The sequence below is a fragment of the Epinephelus fuscoguttatus genome, linkage group LG1, assembly GCF_011397635.1.
Source record: "Epinephelus fuscoguttatus linkage group LG1, E.fuscoguttatus.final_Chr_v1".
Classification (NCBI taxonomy): Eukaryota; Metazoa; Chordata; class Actinopteri; order Perciformes; family Serranidae; genus Epinephelus; species Epinephelus fuscoguttatus.
Window position 1 is genome coordinate 35,719,787 of NC_064752.1, and position 11,913 is coordinate 35,731,699.

At 40.4% G+C, this 11,913-nt stretch overlaps 1 protein-coding gene across 1 annotated transcript in view; it reads right to left on the reverse strand.

The window, feature by feature from the left end:
* Positions 1–10,993, reverse strand: part of LOC125879277 (arf-GAP with coiled-coil, ANK repeat and PH domain-containing protein 3-like) — a 73,211-nt gene extending 62,218 nt beyond the window's left edge. The window contains exon 1 of the mRNA XM_049561088.1: positions 10,733–10,993. Coding sequence (XP_049417045.1) covers positions 10,733–10,779 — 47 coding nt within the window. The 5' untranslated portion in view covers positions 10,780–10,993. The remainder of the gene's footprint in view (positions 1–10,732) is intronic.
* Between the last annotated feature and the right edge of the window lie 920 nt (positions 10,994–11,913).

Here is an 11,913-nt window from a genome sequence, read left to right on the forward strand (position 1 = left end):
AAGCACAAAAACTGAAGCTCTCTCTTCAGAGTGCATGCTCCTGCTGATGATGGTAATGTCTTTATTGAAGAAGTCATTACATTAATTGGGAGTTTTAATTAATTTCCTTTTACCCTTTAGTCTACCTAAATATCAATCATTGTTCTATAATTGTAAAATGGAGCACGGAGGTAGAGGCATTACAGATGTGACCATAAAATGACCGCTTGTTGAACCTCTCTGCTGAAATGCAACTGTTTAGAAATAGCTTAGCAACCAAAACTGGGCATCTGCTCTTCATTTGGTTTATGGAAGTTTATATAATGAGTACATATTTATTTATAATACTGTCCATAATATAGTGGCTGACCAGCTTTACCCCACAGCATTGAATCATTACTGCTTCTTTATTTCCCTGTTTCGTAAATGGATCATTAACTGGTCAAAATGCTGGCTTTCTTCCTGGCATGTGCAGCTTTAGCCTCAATTTTTTAGCATTATATTATGTATAAAGTGTCCATATCTGAGAGCCTTTAATATGGTTCTTGATTTAAAATGATGCAGCTGGGGACAGAGTTTTTAACTATCTGACGGAGTTGGTGTTGTTTAGTTCTCCGATTTTATCAGACGCCTGTTGGTCATTGCTTTGGCCGACAAAATCCATGGTCGCCAGCTTGAAAAGAGAAACCTGTTTTTATTTATTTCTGTGTGAGGAATTGGGCCTGCAGGGAGCAATACACAAAAAAATGTCTTTGTTTGTATCCATGATTTGTTCTTATTGTTCTCATTTTATTAGTACCCAGTGTTTTCTTATTGTATGGTTTGATTGACAATAAAGTTCACTTTGACTTTGACTTTATTTTATCTCTTCTTTCAAGTAGAAGAAAATTTTACGAGTGGTAGAGAGCACTCTCATCAGGACAAGATAAACATCTAGCTTGCATATTTCACAAATTGTTTTTCCAATGCAAGGAACAAATTTAAAATTTAGGTAACATAAAAAACTGCATAAATAGCATATGATCAAATTTAGATTATAATATGTTCACGAGTAATTACACTGATTGGATTATTACATTTGTGGGCTGATGACACAGTATTGAGCTGAAAGATGGCACACGCTCTGCTACGACAGCTCAGACTGTACTGTATACTGTACAGTATACTTGATGTTGTGCATATTGTTACTGCATGATGTGTGTTTGCTGTTGTCTGATAAGGTACAGTGCTGGGAAAAAGAATTTCCCCTTGGGGACAATAAAGTCTAAGTCTATGGGTCCATTGATTCCAATTAAGACTATAAAAACATTTAAAAGATATTACATGCGTTCAACTTACGAATGACTACATACTAGAGCTGGGCATCATTTCAAAAATTACAATACCAGTACCAGCACCCTTAAAGCAATACCAATACCAACTGAGTACTTTGTTTGATACCCATAATGTGACTGGAGTGGCGTGTAGTATACGGTGAAACCTCAATTAATAGCTCTGGCTTCAATTTGCTTTAATCAATGTACTCAACTGGCACACATTTGGGACAGGCTTTTAATTCATTTCACATAAAACTCTTGCTCAGCAAAGATGAAAATTAAAAACACATTGTTTTTTTTTAAACAAATATGAATATTACTTTTATAAAAAAAAAAATCACTACTGCTGAAGCTCTTCTTCTTACAGCCTTTTTTTTGGTGGCATCTCCAATTCTTGGGCATGTGATGTGAGAGTATTTGCACAGAGCACAACACCTGCCCTTTATATAGTGTTTACTGGGCGTTACCAGTGCCAATAGGTAACTTGAGATCAGATGAGATTCATCATTTAGCACACCTGAGTAAGAACAGATTTGGACGTTTAAGAACGTTTGTTGCATTGCTTATTTTCCCCCTAGCAGAAATTGAAGAGAAAATATAAAAGAAATTTAAGAGAATGTTGCTGCATGAGGCCCATTATTTCAAAAATTACTCAACTCAAGAGGTGAATTTGCATCCATTATCACTGTAAACTGTGTATGCTCTGGTTAGGTGTAGCAACAGCAACAAAGGGGGGCTTAGCTGTCATCAAAGCCATCAAGACCTTGAATGCACGTTTGTACATACAATCACTTTAAATCCACAACAAACACCCTCGCTGTCCTTGTTTTTAATCTTGAAAAATCTGAGCAAAATCTAAACTGCATTGGTTCAAGCATCCCTCTGTGAAGCATTACCATGAGGGCAGGTCTAAAAATAACCCAGGCTAGATTAGGTTAAAGGTCAGATTCATACTATGGATAAACCCGTAAAGCCATGGCTAATGGTACCTGAACTGAAAAACATTAACATTCCCCTCAACAAGCACAGAAATCCTGAGTGCAACAGATCGAAGGCTCACAAGTCCTTTGAACTGCAATCAGACATAAACTGTGTCAAACTAGTTCCTGCAGTTCTACATCATCCTGCACACTGCTGCTGCTGCTGCTGCTGCTGCTGAATGGGAAGGGGGATTGTACTGAGGTTCTCAGGGTAAGAGGCTGATAGTGTGTGAGCTTTAATAGGGTGTGTAGCCTATCCAGTTGATTTAATCAGAGAGTGTGGTTACTGATAATCCTATTTCATATATGGGTCCCACACTAAGTCCGCTGGCAACACGTGCAGCAGACTGGCAGGGAAGCTGCTGCACTGTGGATTCTGTGGAAGTGTCCACGTGCTGGACTGATGTTCCCATGAACATGTCAAACCACTGTATGCCTGGCAAGCAGGCAGAGACAGGAATATGAAAATATGATTAGCCTACATGCCCACATGTATGCAAATATGCACGTGCAACACAAATGCAGACCAGATAAGGACAATGAAAACGTCATATAGGCTCAGATCACTGCACGTGTAACCATCACTGCATTCTAAAGATTTGGTACTAACTGTACCGTCTCTGGGCTCCAAAAACAAGGATCAGTATCAGCACTGGTAACAAAAATAGCCTTTTTTTTTCAAAAGCACAGCTGAAAATGGGAAGTGGGTGAAGGGGTTCTGGTAAAGCAGAGATCCCTCTTAAGGCTTCTTGATGTGCTGTAGGCCTAATTCAATCAATCACCAGTGACAGGAGGGACCGCAGTGACACACCTACTCTTATGGGAGGCTTTACAGTCAGACGGAGCTTAAAGATTTCTTCTTAGATCCACATGTGGGTTATTGATCTTATGTTGACATCTGAATTGGGCTTCTGTATGAATAATCACGTTGGATTAAGCCATTAGAGCCTGATCTCAGGTCAGAGGAATTCCAGATTTGTAAGGAGAGAAGCAATCAAGATCTGTGAACTGCACACAAGATGTTTCAAGCAAACAGATCAGTAGCCACACAAGGTGCTGTGTGAGCAGATCTGCAGCTTGCAAGCTCTGGGGCTGCCAAAAACATTAAACTTAGTTCTTGAAAAATGATGACTGGCTCCAAGATTTTTGTATTCGACAAACATCTGCAGACAGCTACTGAACTTCTTGAGGTCACATGTGGTGCCACATGGCGCTCATTTACAGAAGCAGTGTGCTCATTTTATCTGACATCATCTGGGGGCATCAATTTGATGCACACAGGCTTTCAAATCAGTAAGGGTGGGGCTAACCTCTTTGTTCAGCTGGTCCACTGTCTTTCAACAGTGAATTTTCTTTGTTGAGGAGAGAAAGAGTACCACAAATCTGTATATTAGAGGGTTAGAGAAGACATCGATGCTGGAGCGCTAAACCTAGTAACCTCTATCCTCCTGTCCGCCAGCACCACATCTCCACTACCACAACTCCTTTGAACTAACCACAATTTTTCATGCTTCTGACATGAAAGACATGTTTCCTGCAGTTCACAGTCGGAGCGTTCCACCAAGGCCTCTACCTTTACACACACAGTGGGAACTAAAATATTTATGTGAACTGATGGGGGATGTCAGATATTTTTACCAGCCCTGATGGTCTGCATTGTCTTTTTGTGACACTTGTAGGTTACGAGAGTTTAAAAGGTCAATTGGTGGTTAAATGGTTGCTTCCCTGGGGTCAGGGAGGAGAGTTACTGATGTCATCACCAACATCATTAGGAGTTTACCAAAAAACAATCACTGTTTCGATGGTCCTCGATCTACTGAAGCTCAACCTGTCAGAGCTTTTATCCCATAATAAAAGAGTGTGTTATTAGCAATGTGTAGCTTTAATATATAAATATAAAGCACAGCATTGCTTTTTCAATTACTAACTGAATACTTATGGGAATACTTCACCCCCCAACTGACCATTTGGATATCAGTCACTCACCCTGTGTTACAATGAATTCATGCAGAAAACTTGGTTTTTCTCCCAAGGCTCACGGTGAATGAAGAATCCAAAACCAGAAAACTCTTGATGAGTTGAAGTCATTGGTGAGCACATTTATCAACAGCAAAACTACATGAAAATATCCGTTTACAAACTCTCATAACTTGCGAAGTATAATCCAAGTCTCATTTATCAAGTCATATGCTCAGTACTTAGAAAACAGAGAGCCCTTTCCCACGGGCAACTGAATTGAAAGTGAAAGTAAAATAACAGTAATTTTACCTTGCTGAACATGGGAGCTGCTGGTCTACCACTTCTTTGATCAGTTAGTTTGTTTGTGTTATTTTGTGACTTTGGTGTTTTAGAGGGTTAGTTCAAATTCACTAAAGTCACACAGTAACACAAACAAATTACCGATGGAGGCAGTGGTAGATGGGGAAACTCCCCCATTCAGCAAGGTAAAATTACTGTTTTTATCAATGGAGTCTGGCTTTGAAGAGAACATAGATAAGTTTTGCTTTCAGTTCAGTTCCCCATTGGAAAGGACTGTCTGTTTGGCAGTACCAAAGTACTGAGCATTCAACTGGACAAATGAGACTTAGATTTTACTGCATGTGTTGTGCAAGAGTTCGTAAACAGATGTTCGATGTAGTTTTGCTGTTGTTAAACAGAGACCCCAATGATTTTAATCAATCAAGAATTTTCTTCATTTTTTGATTCTTTGCTCACCGGAGGCTAGACTTAGTAGTCTATAAATAAAAAATATTTCCAGATATTTTGTAGGGTTCACAAATTCAGATATAAAATAAAGTACCCAATAATCAAAATCTACGATTTAATAGTCTGGACCACACTGTCAGATACGCCCAGTTATATACTACATGCATTTACACTATATATGCATCACAGGGGCAAAAAATATGTACATGGAGGTGATTTTAGCAATTCTTTACATTAATTTCAGTAGACTGCTTGTGCAGATTAAAAAAAACACTTTCATCATAAACGTGCTGATGTGTAATACCAGCCATTGAAATATTAAGCCTACATACATCCCCCCAGTGCGTTGGACCAAGTTGAGCATAAATAAATTGTTTGACCCTCCTATACCTTCAGGGAAAAGCCTTTTGCTCTGAGGGGCAAATTCCTCAAGATTAGTGTCAAATGCAAGAGATTTGTTTGCCATTTTCTGGTGTTTGCCAGTAAACACTGATGGTTGTTCTGAGATTAAAGGAAAGAGAAATCTCAAGCAGAGCAATTTTGTTAAAGTCATCTTTAGCAAAACAAATAACAGGAGCGATAAAAGCTTTAACTGGATGGAGAAGCTCCTTATATGGAAGGTAAGAGGATAGGGATTCTAAGCCAGCATGGTCATTTTCTTTCTGTCAGAGCACATCTCCTGCGTACGTGGATGCATTAGGGAGAGTGGTTGGGAATGAGTGTCTTGACATTAGCAACTTAATGTGAGTGGTCTGGAATCTTTCTGAACGTTTTGCCAAGGACTTGATGTTGCAGAATGGATCTATTTCTGGAGAAGGTCAGAGGGTCAGTGTGGCTCCGAAAGAGGTTTTCTCCAAAATAAGTTAAAGACAAACAGACAAGGACAACGCTGACACTTCATACTTCCATGGCTTCGGTCTGGAACACTTTCCAGGCATCACTGCATTACCAAACATGTAGTTCATCAATGTCAGCCTACTCTGGCAACAGGTAATCTCATTCAGCACTTTAATGCATTTTCTTTTCTACTATAAAATCATCTGCTCTGTTTCAAGGTCACCACTCACTGTTCCATGTATCCTGCAAATATCACTACTGTGCTCTCTCTGCTGGCTTGTGTTTCAGTGTTGACGGAGACAGATGTGAGCCTCTCCTTACATCCTTGACTGAGGCAGAGGCTGGTGGAGAGAGGTGGTTGCCATGCCCGCCGAATCGGCTGGTCACCCTTGGCAACAAAAGTGCTACTTTCCCTCCTCCATCTAGAGAAGGCAACATGGTGCCTATTTACATATTTCACAGGCTGCTGCTCAACAGGAATTCATTATTTGCAGATAAGCAAAATGATGATGTGTGTAAAAAGGAGGATTATAGGTGATGATGGAACAGGTGGGATATAAAAACTGCAAAGCTAAGAGGAACCACGGCACCAGACAGATATGTAGAGCATCAAAAAGCATTTAAATCTCCCAATAAATGGAGACATGCTTTTATAATAATGTAGAGAATCACATATAAGAGCGCCATTTTACAGAGTACTCACAAATCTCTGACCAAACCCCGTCCGCTAATGACTTAAAATATATTACTTTTTAAGTATCAAGATGTAAACTGTCTAGATTTCCAATAGAATTTATTTCTGACAACTCTTCATGGCTACAGATTTGTGTTAACGTGATGATTATGGAACTTAATAAACTGGGACTGGAGACGCAGCACAAGCAATAACATCTTGTATTTATGAGTAATAGAGAGCGCAGGGGAAGTGAATGAAAAAATAATCAGTCTGGATCAGTCAACATAATAAGACATACCTAGTCTGTTTACCTTTCTCACAGAATGTGGGGTTTAAGCGCTGCCTCTATCAACAAAAGCACGCTGACTGCACTGACAAGGTTGTGACCTCATATCTGTAATTCCTGTGGGTAACCATGGCAACTATAGGGGAAGTACACACCTAACAGGAGCAAAACAGGTGCTGCAGATACCCAACAAAGAATAAATCATCAAGAAAATTGACTTCTGAACAGGCAGCGACGCTCAGATACGATCAGATAACTGACAAGATTTAAACATCTCTCTCAGTGTATTGTTAACTTCTGCTGGCTGCACGGTGCGACATGTAGCAACCTGGAGCCTGGAGAGATTATCGGAATATGAATCAATTAGCGAGCAGGTTTGGCAACTTTAGAGTGATATGAAAGTGGTGAGTGTAACACAATCCTATTCAGTCCTGTGGGAAATGATTTACTGTTCATGATGACTGATGACACTGGATTTGACTTAGCTGAATATTTTATGCAGAAAATAAGTCTTTGTAAATGCTGGCTGGTTTTTCAGTGCACTACTATAAAGCATCTTTAACAATATTTCATTTTTTTTTCTAAATCTCTTGAACTAAGGTCACAGGTTTATTCACAACAAGTTATAACATCAAAAAGGTAGAATATAAGACTGTTGTAGGTTTTGTAGCACATTTTCAACATAACATTTTTTGTGTCCACCCTGCCTATCTGTCTCTTCCCATCACTTTGTGAAGCTTGTTGACTCACTCACTCAACCTGTCTGGATAGCCCGATGCTGTGTACTGTATGTGGGTGGGATAAAAATGACAGAAAGTGGCAGACAGGTGCGGCTGGTTCCCCGGATCTGTAAAGCCCCAGCTGTACGCTCACCGGCCTGAGATACCCAGAGGGGACATCTGCTATTCCATATCCAGTATTTTCATTTTGTTATTAGTCTACATATGACACTGATGCCTTAACGCTGGGGAGACACACCTGAAATAAAAGAGGGTTTCTCACCAACACCACCAATAACTACATTTATTACTCTAATAAATTGAACTACTAATGAATTACACATCTTCAGTGTCAAACACCTAATTTCCTGTGTTCTGGTTAATTGTGTGCACCAATTTGTTCCTTCTGTATCATTGTATGGTGGAAATGTCATATTATTTCCTGCTTCAACTGTGCACAATTGTTTCCTCTTCTTTCCACTTCACGGCAGATTGCAACCATTGCTTTGGAGGTTGTATTTGGACTGCAAATACTGATTAATTTCATTATCTGCCGATTATTTTCTGGAGATATTTACACCGATGCTTTACTTTTACTATCCATGACATGTATCAAAACAGAAAGTAAGTGGACCCGCTTGTCACAGTGAAACTCATCTCTGTGTGGGAAAATCAAAGTAATGACGGCGTCTTTTCAAAGCACCCACTCTCCTCTTCCATTCTTAAATTCTCTGTCCTCTTTTCTCCCAGCTCCCATTTGTCTCACTTAGAGCAGCTGTTGCTAGGCAACAGCTCACACCCACATATGCATATTAATACTTATATCACAACAATGTCGTCAATGTAAGACCTAAATATAAGTTGTACAAGGACCATGTAATACTTGCCTTTAGGATACCTGGGTCTATAAGGTGATTTACAAAATTAAACACCTGGCACTGCTTATCAAAATATCATCTTCAAATCAGTTAGTTTAAGTTTATAATAATGCCCATGTTGAAAACTTGTCTGACCACACTTCTGTTCTGCCATCAAAACAAAACCACAAGCATGAGAACTTCTCTAAACTTGAGCCAAAAACTGACCCAATCTGCCTCCAGAGAATCAGATTACAACCATTTAACAAAGCAACAACTACAGGCAGGTGCACAGGGCTTCGTCTCAGGTTTGGTTACAGAATGAATGAATGCAGCAGGTGACCGGTGAATAAAAGGCAGGGCACGGAAGAGAAAAGGAGTTTAGCATACAAAGAAAAAAGATGTGTGTTATATACCCAGACAAAAATTCTTTCATGCTCACCCAATCATGCACACGCACATACAAGACTGGCACAAGTTAAGACCTGCAGTGCGAGGGTGTGTGTGAGCTGTTTTAGAACCATGTGTGGGAAGACAGACAGGACCGGCTCTCTGTGCTTCATGCTTCTGTTTCTCCAGCATGACACAACGAGTAGGAGAAAGAAACCTGGAGCACTAGTCACTCCAAATTAATGGAAAATGGTCTGCAATGACTGTCTTTAATTAGATGACAGAGTCCGTTTATGGTAATAGTTGTGTCACATGAAATTACTCTCTGAACAACGCCTTCTTTATTTATTAGGAGTTGTTCTTTTTTTTGGTAGAAAACAATGTGTGTGTTCACATGCACTCAAGTATCCTGAGCCTTGTTCAGCAGAGTGTCCAGGCAGCCAGAAACCAAACCCAAGATATGCACTGATGATCAGAAACCTGATAATATCATGTACAGGAGGGTGAAAAACAAGGTAACTTATGTTCCATCTTAATCCATACATGATCCAAAACAGGATAAGAGTCCTCATCACCATCGTCATGATACCAGTATTACGCAATATCACATTTTCCCTACTGCTTGTAAACCCAATGAAACATCAGCTTCCTTTGTCAGTGTTGGAATTTTCCAAATAACAGCCTTCATAAGACCATGGGAAAGTGAACCAGGCAGAAAATGTCTCTTCCTGTGACCTCCCGTCTCGGCCATCCATCATTGAGGTGGGATTTAAGCAGCAAATTGAACGTCTGTCTCTCTCAGCTCTCTTTCTATCATTTCCACTGTCTGCTCACTCACTCAAATCATAAACTATCTGTGAGTCGTTCAACAAACAGGGTAAGTTGTGTCTGACATAGACGAAAAGGGGAGAGGAAAGCGACAAAAATGACAAACACGGAGAACAGAGAGCAAACAGGCAACAGACGCTGACATGGAGAAACAGAACAGAAGACAGAAATATAGACAGAACAAAATATTTGTAGAACGTTCTGCTACTTCTCAGTGAAACACCAAATAAATGACACTATAGCAGCCCATCTCCCTGGCATAGTTAACAGGGCATCCCTGGCCTACATACTGTCAGGATCTCCTCTGCTAGTTTCTCATCAGCCTGCACAGGAGTGCCAGACTGGCACGTGGACTGAGTGTGGCTACAACCCTCCAGCGGGCAGGCGAGGGGCCGAACAGCTGGAACTGTGCCCAGGATACGAGCTCCAACCCTGCAGAGAGAGCGCATACTCCTCTCCCTGCTGCCTCTTTGCCAGCCAGGCCAAAGCTGCGGCTGCTGCTGCAAGGGCATCTCCTCTCCAGTCTCCCACCACCAGTGGGTGACAGGGCCTTCTCCATGAGCAATGAAAAGACTGCACCCAAACTGTGTGCCATGCTGCAACACTCATTCACACACAGGAGGGTCCCATTTAACACTGTCACTTGTTACAAGGCCACATTAAAGGTGGCCCTTTTTTATTCAGTGCATACCAGGTTGTTGATTAAAGCAAGCTGAAAATCACTTATCTTTTTTTTTTTTTTTTTTTTACACTACAGCAAAATGGATCCTCACTGTGCGTGGTTACGTTAACGTTACAACCCACATTCAAAAATCAGACACATTGCATCCACTGACACCCGCGTGTCTTCCAGCAAAATGCATCACAGTGCAAATAAATGTTTAATAACCTACAAATTATGGCATTTAGAAAAAAATACAGGAAAGGATATTTAAGATTTGATTTTGAAAAATGTAATAAAAGACCAAAATGAAAGAAAAACGACATCATGCTGTTGGACAGCAGCGAATCAGACATTAATCACCACACTACTGATGCCATCATTAATTCCACATGAGTGCAGAGCGTTTAGTGGCCATCTACAAAAAAAATCATGCGTAAAAGAAGGTGTGCCATTTTTGCGCACCGCTGTGATGTGCCTGCAAGAAGCAGCCTTACCTGAATCGGGGTGAATCTTTTATACATTCTTCAAAGTCCACCGTCATTTTTGCGTTTTCTCGTGTATTCCCACTTCAGTCTGCCAATGTCATTGCCCGCGGCGGGATGTCGCTTGAACCGTGCGGATGGTAACTGGTGTCCCCTGACGCGCAGCAGTCTGTCGCCCCTCTCCCGGTGGCACCGTGACACAAAATGCGAGCTCAGTGCGCGGCAGGCAGATTACTACTACACTGCTGCCACTGCTGCCGAGAGAGGCGAGAGGCGTAGCTGCACCGTGGAGACTGGAAGAGGAGGAGAGAGCGCCGACTGGATACAACAAGCTGGAACACCTCAGGAGAACAGGAGGAATCATGGGAGGATAAACCAGATGAGACTTTAATATAAACTCACTTAAAACAATGACTGTAGCCTACATCCGTATTAAAAGTAGTAACAGACAGTGTAACATAATTAAACTGGCTGAGTAGTCTTACATCCGCCATGTATCCAACTGGAAATGGTGATGTTTTATCCAAGAAATAGTCCATATCAAATTAAAAACACGCGGGACATGAGTTCAGTATTTTAAAATGTTGTTTTAATATATAGAATAATTGGGTTACTACTTAAAGGTCCAGTGTGTAGGATTTAATGGCATCTAGTGATGAGGTTGCAGATTGCATGTAGGAGAATTATGGTGGCCCAAGCAAAAATTAAAATGACCCTCTCTAGAGCCAGTGTTTGGTTTGTCCGTTTTGGGCTACTGTAGAAATATGGTGGATTCTGTGGATGAAGACCTGTCCGTTATGTAGCTAGATATAAACATTATTCTAAGGTAACAAAAACATAGCGATTCTTATTCTCAGGTGGTCACAAAGTAATAAAAACATTTCTATGAATATTATTTACAATTTCTGCTTATAGTTTGGACCTTTAATGCAATTATTCTGCCAAAACTTGGATGCAATCCAACCAGATGTTGTACAAAATAAAATTTTAAACAATTTATGGATCAAACACAATAAACTTTCAGTTGGCACTTCCAAATGTGGGCTAGTCTACATCACCAATAACATTGTTTTCTTCTCCCTACTTGATGGTCATGAAATATGTATTAGAGTTGTTTTGATTGTGATTTGGATTGCTGCACATGGGCATGAGTAGAGCAAATAAAAACAATTTGCCCATAAAATAGCCCTGAA